General features: G+C 65.7%; 1 protein-coding gene across 26 annotated transcripts in view; it reads right to left on the bottom strand.

Moving 5' to 3' along the window:
• The window catches only part of JAKMIP3 (Janus kinase and microtubule interacting protein 3), a 97,062-nt gene that overhangs the window by 29,005 nt on the left and 54,401 nt on the right, over nt 1–13,656 (bottom strand). For 9 of the 26 annotated variants that reach the window (XM_025467678.3, XM_035707951.1, XM_025467684.3 and 6 more), the window contains exons 4-13: nt 12,275–12,490; nt 10,753–10,872; nt 10,066–10,212; nt 9,230–9,361; nt 7,055–7,090; nt 6,286–6,345; nt 4,922–5,053; nt 3,779–3,907; nt 2,047–2,130; nt 811–873 (exon numbers count right to left, since the gene is read on the bottom strand). In XM_025467678.3, coding sequence (XP_025323463.1) covers nt 811–873; nt 2,047–2,130; nt 3,779–3,907; nt 4,922–5,053; nt 6,286–6,345; nt 7,055–7,090; nt 9,230–9,361; nt 10,066–10,212; nt 10,753–10,872; nt 12,275–12,490 — 1,119 coding nt within the window. The remainder of the gene's footprint in view (nt 1–810; nt 874–2,046; nt 2,131–3,778; nt 3,908–4,921; nt 5,054–6,285; nt 6,346–7,054; nt 7,091–9,229; nt 9,362–10,065; nt 10,213–10,752; nt 10,873–12,274; nt 12,491–13,656) is intronic. The other 17 variants (XM_049103157.1, XM_049103159.1, XM_025467691.3 and 14 more) reach the window with 7 other exon arrangements.

Below are 13,656 nucleotides of genomic sequence, written 5' to 3'. Positions count from 1 at the left end.
GCGCTAGCCGGCTCCTCTCTGTGGGCTGTGGCTGCCCGTCCTCTGCCAGGCCGGACGGGTGGCTGGTGAAGGGCCCCGTGGCGTGACGACGGCGTGACGATGGCCGCAGCAGCCGGAGCCCCGCCGGCCTTTCTGCCTCGGACATGGTGCCCCTGCTCCGGCCCCATTTGGAGTGTCGCGCTCCGGCCACCCTGCAGCCCTGTGCACTGGGGACCGTCCCCAGCTGCCCGGGGGCCATGTGATGGCCGAGCACCGTCTGCGGCCTGCGGGCTGCCAGCGCCGCCCTCAGCGCAGCCCCAGGAGTGGCGGAGGCGGGGGACGAGGTGGGGGAGGCCCCGAATGGACGCTCAGCGCCCGGGGGCAGCGCGGGCCGGGTGGCTCCAGGCAGGGGCTCGGGCCCCATGGGAGCTGCCGGCAGAGCCCCAGCGGGGGGCACAGACTCGGGGCTACGGCGTGTGGGGGCCTCCCGTGAGCCCGAAGCCAGGAGCGCCACAGCCAGGGCCACTGCCGGGAAGCCCTGGTTCCACCGCACACCCTCCGCTTGCTCGGCGGTGCGGGAAACTGAGGCCCGGCGCCCGTGGCCCGCAGCGGACCTCTCCCCGGACTAGGGTTCCCGGGCTCACCGAGGCCTCTGGGGGGTGAGGCCAGCGCTCTCGAGAGGGCAAGGCTGCCCCGGCGTCCCCTGGGCCTCGGCGGCCACTCGAGCCCAGACGCGGCCGCGCACGCGGGGCTGGCCGGCTGCAGAGGCGGAGGGCCGGCCGCTCCCTTGGGTGCAGGGCTCCCCGCTCCGGGCCGGGACCTGGGCCCTACCTTCTCCACGAGCTCTTGGTTTCTTCGATACAGCGCTTGCTTCTCTTCAATCCACTTCATGTCCTTGAAAACAGAATTAAATTGGAGAAATAAAGGCCCGCCAGGAGGAACCACGAAGCCAACGTTTAAACCACAACCCAGCAGAACGGAGGATTCAACGAGAGGACCCGGACCCGCCCCCCGGCTTCTGCAACGGCCCCTGATGACGTCCACGCCATGCGTGGGTGAAAGCCACCACCTCGCCCTCCGTTTCCTTGGAGGGGCCTGGACAGGGCCCCGGCGACGCAGCCCCGCTCCCAGTGGGACCGTTGCGCCACCGCGTGGACGGCACTCCCGGCCCGGGCCAGCCCCGGCCAGGCACGGCGTGGTGCCACGCGGATGTCTCGGGTCCAGGGGCCTTGGCACGGAGCCGGCAGGAGCAGGTTCCCTCGGGGGCTGTCCTGTGAGATCAGACCCCGCTGGGAGCGTGTCCTCCTGCGTGTGTCCGGCCGCCCCGCCGCTGCGCTCCCGGGCACTCATCAAGTCCAGGCGGGGTCCACGAAGGCCCTGCCCAGCCCGGCGGCCGAGCGCGTGGCTCTGGGAGTGGGCGGAGAGGCAGCGGCGTGGTGGGGCGCGAGCCAGCCTGCGTGTTTCAGGGAAAGGGCCGCAGGTGCCCACACGGCATCCCAGGCCACACGCGCTCAGGCGGGGGTGTTGGCAACGTGACCCTGTGTCATCTGGGTCCTCCCCTTGCCCATCCTGCCGCCCGCCCACCAGTTACCACACTGAGGACCACCGTGGGTGTGCACAGGGCTCGGTGCTGAGCCAGGTGCTCCCCCATGCACACCCTCCCGGCCCTTCGCGGACGTCCCCCAGCCTCATGTGGGGTCCAGCTCCGGCTGCGCCATCCAGCAGGTCAGAGGCCCATGGCCATGGGCGAGGATGGCCTCCCCCAGTATTTGAAGAGCCCAGAGGTGGTGATGGCCACGGCGGTGGAGGCGTGACTGGTCACCTCCAGGGGTGGAGGGGACACAGGGTCCATGCAGGTCAGGCCCGCTGGAGGAGGCGTCGGCCCTTCCCCTGATACGTGTGCCTCGCGGTTTCTGCATGCCTCACTGGGGGGCCAGTCTTCAGGGTGAGCCCCACACACACCCACGGACAACCCCTCGTCAAGGGTCTGTGCCCCTCAGGCCCCCTCCATGCTGGCGGGACTCAGCCCCACTCCAGCCTCCCGGGACCGGGGCTCCATGCCCTCACCTGGCCCTGCTCGGCCAGGGTCTGCTCCAGGTCTTCGATGCGCGTCTGGGCCCTCTGCACTTCCGCTTGTAGCTGCTCACGGGTCTGTAGGACGGGAGGACACATACGTCAAACTTTCTCTCCGAGCCAGGGCGGCCCACAGGGACGGAGGCTCCCAGCCGGCCTCCACCTCCGCCTCCACTAACGGCAGGGGCCATCCCCTGGCAGGTGGCTGTCCCCTGGCGGGCAGGGCATGCTGGGCAGAGGGGAGGACGCTGGGGCTCGTGCGAGACAAGCAGCCTCAGTTAGGTTGCGGGGAGGCCCTAAGATTCACTCTCAGAGGTTATTAGGGGAAATCTCCGCTGACGGGATGGAACAGCTGACGAGGGCGGTCGTGGAGCGCTGCTGGGCGCTGCCCGGGGCTTGTTGCTGCCCCGGGGCGACACTGAGGACACAGGCAGGGCTCAGCCACCTGCCCGGCACAGCCTGGCCGCCCTTCCCACCCCACACTGGCGCCCCTGCCGGTCCTGGGGCCCCTCGTGCTCCGCATTCTGCGTGCACCTGCCTTCCTGGCCCACCGGCCCCTGCAGACGCCCCGCAGTGCCCCAGAGGGTCCGAGCCACAGGGCACTTCATTCCGACCAAGCTCCTGCTCCCCAGCACCCACAGAGCATTTGGGCCAGCTGGGCTGGGGTCGGGGTCCCTCAACTTGAGGAGGGCAGGGTATCCCCCCGCCCGGCCCTGGGTTCCCCTCCGGGTGGCTCCACGGATCCGGCTCTCCCTCTCTGGCCCACATGGCCCTCCTCCCCCCAGGCCCCTGACACCCGCCCCCCCAGGGCCACAGTGACAGAAGCGAGGCTGGAGACAGTTCTCGGCAGTCTATTTGCCAACAGGGCGTAGGCCCAGGGACTCGGGGCAGCGAGGAGGGGACCCCACTGACCCTGCGCTCTGGCTCCCAGAGTCCACGCTCAGCCGGCCAGCTGGAGTCACAGAGCCAGTCTGTGTGGCTGGGGACACGGTTGGCCCCAGGCCCCGGGGCAGCTGGGCAGGGAGCCCTCCAGTCTACAGGGACGCAGCCCATCTCCCTCTGCTGGGCATCCTCTCTGAGCCACAGGGCAGGGGGGAGGGGGCTCAGGGAGGGGAGGGCGCAGCCTAGCGAGGCCGGCCGTCGCCCCGTGTCCTGCCTCTGGTGGCCGGGGCATGAGCACCGGCCCAGGGTCCAGGGAAGCAGGGGCAGGAGGGGGACACGTACCTGCTCCCAGCAGGGCCCGCCTGGTGAGGCTCAGGGTCAAGGTGGGGACAGCACCCGAGCTCGGAATTTATTAGATGAATGAATAATCTCAGCGAATTTCAAGAACCGAGCTGCCGTGCTGGCCCTTCTCCATGTCCGCGCCTCGACTACGCGAGAGCTGCCCCGGGGCCCCACTGGCAGGCCTGCAAGGGGGCAGGCTTCACCTTGTCCACCAGCCAGTCCCCGGAGGGGACGCACACGGCTGTGGGGGGGGGACCCGCCACTCACACCCGACCCGGGACCGTCCTGGCAGGTCCCACCCCCGCCGGGCCGACCGCCAGCGCTGCTTCCCGACCACTGGTTCTAACTGCCTCAGCGAGCAGCAGCAGCCCCGACAATAACCGTGGGAGAGAGGGCTCGGCCCGGAAGGTGAAGCGATGCAAGTGTCCCTGCCAAGGCCGGGGGTCAAGCGGGGAGGAGCCCAGCGGGAGCCGGAACGTCGTGGAGTGGAAGTCACTTAGACCTTAACTTCTCGCTCGGCGTCCAGCGTCCCTCCGACCTGCTCCTGCAGCAAGGCGTAGGCCCGCTGCAGAGCCTGGTACTCCATGGTCAGCTGCCGGAACCTCAGCTCCGTCTCCTCCTTGGCCACGCCCTGGGCAGGTGCAGAGAGACGCGGCGTCACCTGCGGCCCCGGAGGTGAGCCCCAAGCCCCCAGCTGAAAGGCCCGCTGGCTACACGGAGGCCAGGGTGAGCCGCACGGCCGGCAGCCAGGCCGGGGGCTCGGCGGGGGGGGTGTCAGGTGAGCCCTGGGCCTGCGAGTGCGTGTCCCCCGCCCCACCTCGCACTGCAGGCTCCCTTCCTGCCGTGAGGCCCAAATGCCTCCTCCGGCTACGAGGACACCTGCTGCCCCAGGGGGACGGAGGGGGGGGGGGCAGCTGCCTTCCCGGGGCCCCCCCGCACCCCGACGTGCGTGCTGCTCCAAGACCTAGGCCTAGCTCTGACATGGAACCCTAGCCTGGCCCCAGCTCCCCCCGCGCCCCGAGGCCACTGGAGCAGCTGCGCCACAACATCTGGTCTCCAAGCAGGTGCATGGCCACGGGGCCACCCGCCCGCATCTGCCAGGGGAGGCCCCACCCTCCAGCGCCTCTGGGCCTGTCCCGGCCGTGGACTGCCGGCCACTCCTTGACCTTTGGCCCCAGAGGCCGAGCCGGTCAGACCCAGCCAAGCACAGGCCTCCCCCCACATGTGGGGCTCCGACGGCCGCCTGCATTTGGGGTGGTTCCTTCTGGAAGAAGGACCGGTGGGCAGGACAGGCTGGTTGTGCTTTCGTCAGAGGCAACGCTGCTCCGCACTGTTTGGTGGCCCTGACGTCCACCTCGGCGGGGCCCCTGGCGTTGGTGCCGAGCTCCCCACACGGCGTGGTTCAGCCCCTGGAGGGGCAGGGAGGCCCCGTACCACCGTAGGACGGGCACGGGCTCGGCAGCGGGGTGAGGGCTGAGCGCATGCAAAGGGACGGACGCACGGGCAGCCAGCAACGGGGAGCCCTTGTCACGTGTGGGATCCCAGGCCCGGGGCGCAGCAGGGAGGCCAGCCAGCCCACCCCCACGCCCCGGGGTCCCCGCCCTGCCCCCGGCCCTGCCCGGCCAGAAGCCCGGGGGGAAGCTACCTCCTCCAGGTCGTCGTCAGGGGTACACGGGGTCTGGTCCGTCCTGTCCGTTTGGTAAGAGATGGAAGAGCCGTCGGATTCCAGGGAGGCCTCTTCGTCATATCCGAAGAAGGTCTCCACCACCACCGGCTTCTGACCGAAAGGAACCGAGTCAGCCCAGACGTGGACCCGCGTCCCCTCCTCGCCCCACGTCCACCTCCACTCCGTCCAAGTCCCTCCTGCCGCTGTCCCTGACACTCGCCCTGACTCCTGGCCCAGACGGTCACCGGAGCCTCCTGGGTCCTCCTTCTGCCGAGACCCCAACGGGCCCCTTCACGGTCCAGCCGTGCAGGTCGTCGGTCACCAAAGTCGGAGGGGACTGTGGCCAGCGCTCCACGCCTTCGTCAACCAACATCCCGCCCTTGGCCACCGGCCCGTCCTGATGGCTCTGGCCTTTGTCCCATCGCCTGGTGTCTCCCCAGTCGCCTCACGGAAGCGCCCGCCCTCCTGGGCCTCCCCCAGCTGGTGCCCTCGGGACGGTGCGTCCAGGCTCCCTCCGGGCCTCCAGAAGCTCCCTAAATGCGCTGCAGTAACCCTGAGGGGAGAGAGCGCCCAAAGCCCGTCCCCCTTCCTCGGGCCTCTCGGGACCAGCTAAGCGGCACTGGTGGCCCCGGAGCCTCTCCAGCCTGCCTGAGGACACCCTCGAGCGTTCAAAACCCAAACAAGAAAACACACGCATTTTGCATAAAGCAGAGAGTCCCCGGGAACATCTCCTGAACATTCTCTAGTGAAAAGCTTATAACTGTCGAAAAGGATTGTGGGGCAGCCCGGGGGGCTCAGCGGTTTAGCGCCGCCTTCAGCCCGGGGCGTGACCCCGGGGTCCTGGGATCGAGTCCTGCGTCGGGCTCCCTGCATGGAGCCTGCCTCTCCCTCTGCCTGGGTCTCTGCTCCCCCCCCTCAAGAATAAATAAAATCTTTAAAAAAAAATAAAAGGAAAGGATTGTGCTTCAGACTCCCGGGGCGCAGGTCTGCCCGAGGGCCGGCGGGGCCCAGCGGACACTGGAGCAGCGGAGGCCGGGACCGCGGCCCAGGGCAACGGGAGTCTCACCCCCACGCGGGCAGGGGAAGGCCGCCCAGGCGAACCCTCCTCCCCGCTGTCAGGAATCCTGAGCTCTCTGGGAAATTTAAAAAAGCAAGAAGGTAGGAGCTTTAAATCTAAAACCATAGAGTACTGATTTGGGGCTCGCTCTGGTTACTGTACGGTGGCAATTTTTAGAAATAATGAGGTTATCCTCTCTTCACCTCCAGGGAGAAACTCAGTCACGTGAAGTGGCTTCTAGAAGCACACGCTTTGCGCACGCGTACGTGGACTTCGTCTACTTTACCTTGGGGAGTTTGGCCATTTTCTTTCTTTGCTTCCGATATCTTAAAAGCTTGTCTCGCTCCTGCAAAAACCGGAGGACGAGATTTCCTGAGTGGTCGAGCAGCCCTGCTGATATTCCCGCGTGGTCGTCGGAAGGGAAGGGACCCCGCGGGCAGTTCCTAGGTGGGCGTGCTGCCTGCATGGTCACGACCCGCGGCGCCGCTCACGGAGGGCCGTGGGCTCTGACGGTGCAGGGGGCACGTGGTGCCGCGGGGCTGTGGCCCACATGGGGGGCTGTCGCCCCACCACGCTCAGGGTGCTCCAGCCTGTCACAGCGTGTGGCTCGGGCTGGGCGCTGAGCCATGCACACAGAAGCGGGCTCCGAGCGCAATGGAGCCCACCCTGCTCCGTACTGTCCGAGCAGGTGTCTGGGGACGGTGTCCCCACGCAGGTGGAGACGGACCCTGCAGACACGGAGGGAGACCACACACCCGTTTCTCCCCAGGGAGCTCCACTGCGTTTCCATGGCCCTGACCACGCAGCAGCCACGACCACGCGAGCCGGGTAGAAACCCAGGGAGGGCCGCGTCCCTGAGTAACGAGCAAAGCTGGGTGCTCCTCCTGCAGGTGTCACCAAAGGCCCCGAGGGGCATCTAGCTGACGCTCAGGGGTAGGCGTTCTGGTCACCCCTGCAAAGCCTCTGGGCAGGTAGCGCCTCTGTGTGGAGGAGCAGGAGCCACCAGCACCAGGGGGCCCGGGAAACGGGTGTGGACGGAGGGAAGAATCACTTACTAGCACGCTCTTCACGTAGCCGGCCGTCTCAAGCGTCTAGGGACAGAACAGCGTGTTAGGGAGCTGGGAGCACAGTCTGCTCCCCAGGGCACCCAGAGCACCCACCGCCTCCCACTGCCTGCCGAGGGCTGTCTGACGCGGCCTCATGGTCCTGCCTCCCTAAGCTGACCTGCCAAGTCAAGGCACCGTGAGACCTGCAGAAGCCCCCAGGGTCCTGGGCTCGGGCCCACCCTTCGGCATCTGCAATGGCGGACAACTGCGACGGACCAAGGCCTCTTCCTCTTCCCACCCTCCCCCGCCCCCCACTCAGCCCATAGATTCTTGGACATGTGGGGACTGACGGTCACTCTCGGGCCAGTCGGGGGGGCTGTGCTGATGAGACCCCGTCCTACAGCCCGTGCTGGGCAGTACGATCTCCTGTTACTCTGGAGGCCACTTCAATCATCACACGAGACAGGCCCCGGGCGCTTGGGCGGCTCAGCGTGTGGAGCACGTGGCTCTTGACCTCAGGGTCTTGAGTGCAAGCCCCACGATGGGCATTAAACTTACTAAAACAACAAGAAGCCAGGCCAGGCCAGCACTTCTGGGCCATAAGCCACACCAGCAAGGAGGTGCTGTTGTCCCTTCTGCTGCCCCCCAAGGTCATAGAATGACCAAGGCGACCATGCAGAAATGATCCCAGTGGACCCCAACAAGAGGCAGAAGGCCCCCAAGCAGAGTAATTGGAGGAGGATTTGATGCAGGACTACTTGCAAAACTGGTGCAGGTGTAGGGACAAGGACAGGCCAGTGTAGAGAGGGTGTAGGACAGGGACAGGGCATGTAGAGGGGGTGTAGGGACAGGGACAGGGCACGTAGAGGGGGTATAGGGACAGGGACAGGACAGTGTAGAGGTCCTCATGCCCAGCACCTGCATGTGGACCTTATTTGGAATAGGGTCTTTGCAGATGTGACTGAGTGAGGGGTCTGGAGGTGAGACGGCCCTGCAGTAGGGTGGGCAGGTGTGCTCAGGAGAGAAGGGGACACAGAGGGCAGGCTCCTTGGAGACAGTGGGAGCAGGTGTGAGACGCCCACAGCCACCAGAAGCCTCCGGGGGCCCAGGATGGCCCCTGCCCACACCTGCGGATTCCTACCTCCACACTGACAATGGGGGACTGTGTGCTCAGCCCCCAGGTGACACCCCTGTCCCCAGAGCCGGGGAGCCAACACCTCGGCATCGCTGCCCTGGATGCCCCAGGGCCAGAGTGATGAGGAGACCACGCAGGTCTAGAGAGGGCCTCTGGGGCCTGATCCTGGTGGGGCCCCCAGGGAGGGGCGGGGAGTGGGGGGGGAGGGCAGGGAGGGGCGGGGGGGGGGGGGGGGGGGAGTAAGGGGAGGAGAGGGAAAGGCAGGGGAGTGGGGAGGGGAGGGAAGGGGGGGGCGTGTAAGGGGAGGGGAGGGAAAGGCAGGGGAGTGGGGAGGGGAGGGAAGGGAGGGGCGGGGAAAGGGGAGGGGAGGTAAGGGAGGGGCGGAGGAGTGAGGAAGGGAGGGGAGGGAGTGGCAGTGGGGGGGGGAGGGAAGGGAGGGGAGGGAAGGGAGGGGCAGGGGAGTGGGGAGAGGAGGAAAGGGAGAGGCTGAGGGGGTGGGAGGGGAGGGGCTGAGGGGCGAGGGGCGGGGCCGACGGGCGGGGCGGGCAGGACCGAGGGAAATGGGAGGGGAGTGGCGGGGGGCGTGGCTGAAAGGCAGCAGGGGCGTGGCCGAGGGCGTGGCCGGCGGAGATTGAGGGGAGGGGCTGATGGGCAAGTCAAAGGCTGGAGGGGCGGGGCCTGAGGCAAGAAGGGGAGGGGCCAGGGTGGGGGCGGGGCCGAGTCCAGGGCGGGAGGGGCGGGGCCCATGACGGGAGGGGCGGGGCCGAAGGCGGGACGCGCGGCCGAGGGCGTGGCCGGCGGAGATTGAGGGGAAGGGCGGGGCCGAGGGCGGGGTGATGGGCGGGGCCTGGGGTGGGAGGGGCGGGGCAGAGGGCGGGGCCTGGGGTGGGAGGGGCGGGGCCTGGGGCGGGGTGATGGGCGGGGCCTGGGGCGGGAGGGGCGGGGCCGGGGCGGGAGGGCTGCAGCCCGGCTCAAGGGGCTCGCGGAGGCAGGGGAGGCAGGAGGGCACCACCCAGGGGGCGCGGGCACCACCCAGGGGGCGCGGGCACCTTGGAGAGCTCGTCTATGAGGTTCTGCTGCTCCACAATCTGAAGTTTCAAGAAGTCAACTTCTCTCTCGTCCTGACTTTGGTCCAGGTCGTTTAAGGAGCTGGGTCTCCGGATGATCCCGGCTCTCTGTCTCTGCAAAGCCAGCCAGACCCCGTCACAGGGGTGCAGGGAGGGGCTCTCTGCCCGTGGCTCGGGCCGGGGCGGGGGGCAGGGACCCCTCTGCAGGGCCCTGGGGGCGCGCGGGGCGAGCCTGCACCCCGGACCTGGCGCCCTGACCCGGCGCACCCCACAGGCTCCACTGGGCTGAGCCTGGGAAGGAGGCATTTCTGCAGCAACGGGGCGGCGGGAGGGGGCGAGGGGGGTGACCCCCCCTACGGTCGTGCTGAATTACTGTGGCCGAACTAAGAAGGGGCCCGGGGGCACCAGCTGACCTTCCCACACCCCACTAGGGGACCCTCCCGCAGCTGGGGCCTGCTGCTGGTCTGCAAGCCCCTCCCACTCCACGCAGGTGGAGACTCTTCCTGGGAGTCCACAGGTGCCCCCAGAGCTCTGGTGTTGGTGGGGCCGCAGGCCTGGGGCTGACCTGCTCAGTGACCTCCCTGCCAGGTTCTGCCCAGGCAGGTGCCCACGACCTCCAGTGCTCTTCCTTCCAGTGCTCTCCTCTCCCAGGGAGGCTCCGCATTGGTTCCTCTCCCCACAGAGTATGTGAGACCAGAGGCCCGATGGGGACCTTATTATCAAGCCTTGCAGGTGACAAGTGGGGAGGGGGGCTGTTGCTCATCGCTGGGGAGCCTGAGCCATCCCACGGGCCGGTCGGACCTGTCAGGGCCCCTTACCATTTCTATGTTCTCCTGCGTGACAAATTTTAACTTGTTTTCCATCCGACGTAAAGTATGGGACAGATCTTCATTTTTCCGGGTAAGACGTTTGTTTTTATCCAGCAAGGGCTTATACTGGCTCTCAGCTTCCCTTAAGCGCTTTAACTGAAAGACCAAATTAATCACTCGGCATGATTTTAAGTGTGACTGGAGCCAACAGTCCCTGTACAGAGTCGCAAACTGACCAGAACAAGCTTTGGCTACAGCAAGGGAGGGGTATGGGGCCGAGGCTCTGTTTTGCAGTAAGAGCCGCCACGAACTGGCCAGGCCCTTGGAGAAGCTCCCACTCAGACAGAGGTCACCTGGAAATTCCAGTGCCTGCCAGGAGTGATCGGGATGGCTCCACCGAGGGGCGAGGGCCTCACTCATCCCAGACAACCCACAGGACTGAGGGAACTTTTTTGCTCAATAATATGGAACGGGGATTAGCCCACCCGTGCCTGTGGCCCACATCTGGCCCCCCCACCAGGTTTTGTTCATCAAGTTTTATTGAAACGGCAGAGAGGCCTGCAGGCAAGCCCTGCCCTTGGCACCATCACTCCTTTCCACGAGGGAATTTTGGAGGTGGGCGCCCTCTGCCCTCCCGCCCCGACCCCAGACCCATAGGATCCAGATCCCCCGTGCCCCTGCCCCGTTGCCACTCACCAGCTCATTCCTTTCTTCCGACAGCAAGGCGTTTCGGTCCTCCAGCTTCCGAATGATCGCACTCAGCTCTGCAATTTTAAGTTGGAAGCGCCGAGCATCCTTTTCATCCAACTGCTGTTCCTAAAACAAAAATCAACTGCAAATAACTGTTCGTAGACACAGGCATAAAAACCTCTGCAAATCCCAGCACACCGTGGAAAACAAAGCAGCTCTGTGTCATGATCGCCCGTGATTGCACATGGCGGGTGGGTGGGTGAGTGCCGGCTGGCCACCACGGGCACAGCAAACCGCACATGGGGACAGAACAGAGGAGCAGAAATGTCCATGAGTGTGTGGAGGTGGAAGGCAAGGGCGTGCAAATGCAAGCACCGCAGGTGTGGGTGCTCCAGGCCCCCTCGGGGTGCGGCTGGTACAGCGTCGGGCAGGGGTCTGCCCTATGCCAGAGGTGGGGACGCGGTTTCCCTAGTGTGATCCTGTGAGCACGGGAAAAGATGTTCAACTTAAGACTTTCAAAAGGTGGCTTCCCAAGAAGTGTGCTCCCTCACACTGGGGTTCTATAAGGTCACTTTGGAAACCTCTGGAAACTCATTCAAAAATCAATGAAAACATTTTGATCCAGTTTCAGAATCTCTCTGGAGTTAACACAATCTATCGAGCGCCAGAGCAAGATTTAATTCAGTTAGGCCATTTATAATAAGATTGTAAAAATCATTTTCTATTCTTGAAATGTCACTGTCCTCGGGCTGGCTCAGCTCAGACATTTTGTCCTTAAAGCAAACAATGCACGTCCAGGAAGGACAGAGGGAGGGTTCCTCATTCAGCAGGTGCAGGAGAGGCTAGGGAGCGGGCCCCACAGGACCTGCGTTGAGGGTTCATGGAATTTAGAGTCCCCCCACCCCAGATTACCCAGAACCACTCCAGAGGGCTCTGAATGAGGAGCAGCAATGAGGAATGAAGGATGTCACAGCCCTGTGGCTGGTGGCAGCCCCCACGCTGTCACGGCAGCCTGAAGAGGAGCAGAAGGGTGGCATGGTCACACAAAAAGCAGGTGGGGGCGACTGGTGGGGATGTGGCGAGCAGAGAGCCAGGAGCCCGTGCGCACGGAGATGAAGGCCGTACGGCCTCATCCCGCCAGCCCGCGGCAGGAACCGGTACCAGCAAGCAAGGAACCTTAGCCCCCTGGGGGCCTGGCAGCTGCAGGTGGGCTCCAGCTGGAAGCCCGAGGCCTCGGGGGGCCGTGGGAGGGTGGATGGAGGGAAGGCCAGTGCCGTGCCCCGTTAGCAAGGGGGGAAGGAGACAGAAGCCTGCTTGCCCTCCCAGCCAAGCCAGATAAGCCGAGCGGTCCGGGGTCTGGCTGGTGGGCTGCAGACATGGTCGGCATCCCCAGGGCAGGAGGTTCCGGTTCTGGTCTCTGGACCTAGGCTCTCAACTCCCTGGGGAGCTGCCCGAGCGGGGCCACATAGCCGCGTGCAGCGCTGTCTGTGACTCTGGGTCACCGGGCAAAGCATGGGGAGGTGCTTACAGGGCTTCCCGAGTGGTCTGAGGCGTCTCCTGCACCGCCTGCATAAGGAAGTTCCCGTCTGGGGCTGCCCAGGTGCCGATCAGCCTCTTTGACCTGGGACAGCTGCTCATCTAGAGCCTCTTTTTGGAGCTGCAGTCTCTGAGCATGCCCGGCTTGAACCCCTAACTCTCTCTCCAGCACGAAGACTGCTCTGTCTTTAAATTTTATCTCCTCCATCTACAAGGAGAACAGAACACAATCACACAGGCAGGCAGAGTACAGATCTGCGGTTACCATAGAAACAGAGGGAGCAACCCTTGGAACCGCGTCGGGAGGGTCCCCATGGCAGCAGCCCTGCCAGGACGGAAGCAGGACAGGCCGGGCCGGCCGAGGACGAGGACAGGAGCCCCAGGGCTCAGGCCGCAGCAGGAGCGCCCCCCCCCACCACCCCCACCCCCCGCGCCCGGCTGGCCTCTGCTCTGCTGCTTCAGTTCAAGCTGGAGCAACCGAGGCTCCTTCCTGGAGTCCGCGCAGCCCTCCCGGCGTCCCTGGGCGCCCGGCGGGCCCCCCCCGTCCAGCGCTGGGCCTGGCGTTGGCGGGCAGGCCCACGGGGGCCATCTGTAGCTCCTGCCTTCCCGTGTGTTGGGCAGGGCAGGGGTCCCCCGAGTTCCCCAAGCCCCATCCGTGGGACGGTATGAGGAGCAACGTCCACCCTCCACGGGCAGGCTGCGGGTTAGAGAAGCAGAAGTTTCTCGCTGCCCTCCTCTCCTCTCCGAGGGGCACCGGCCCAGGGAGCTGGAGCCAATGCTCGTGTCCTGCAGCCTGCCTCTCCTTGCTGGACATGTGGACGTGGACAGACAGCGGAGGCGCTGCCCGTAGCTTTGCAGGCAAAGCTACGTTTTTAGTTAATCTTGGTTTGAACAAAGGCTTGGAGGAGGGGGGTCTCCGGACAAGTCGGCTCCAGAGTGGGGGACAGGAGTACCCGGGCCCCCCAGGCCCCTGCAGGCCACCGGGTCCACGGCCTCCCCCTCTCCCTGAAGCACTCAGCCCCCTGACGGCGGCCAGGAGCCCTCCGCACCAGCCGCCAGCTGCCTCCCAGCCCCGAATCTGGGCTCCCCACCCCCCAGTGGGGGCAACACAGACCCTCTCCGCCCATTCTTCAGTCGGGTGGGCCAGGGGCCCTCACTACGGTGAACGGCCCCAGGTTGACGAGACGCCTCTGTTTAAAACATAAACAACAGGACAGGACGGGATGTCTTGGTGCTTCCCCTGCTGTTTAAGGGTCAAACAAGCTAATAAACCAGCCATGTGCTGAAGTCAGCGTGGAAACAGAGAGGCGTCTCCTTAGCCCAGATCACAGAATTCACGGGCCAGTGGTGAACTGAACAGAATAAAAGAAATCC

Source organism: Canis lupus, chromosome 28 (genome assembly GCF_003254725.2).
Source record: "Canis lupus dingo isolate Sandy chromosome 28, ASM325472v2, whole genome shotgun sequence".
NCBI lineage: Eukaryota > Metazoa > Chordata > Mammalia > Carnivora > Canidae > Canis > Canis lupus.
The sequence above is the reverse complement of the archived record's forward strand: the minus strand, read 5'-3'. Positions and strand labels throughout refer to the sequence as shown.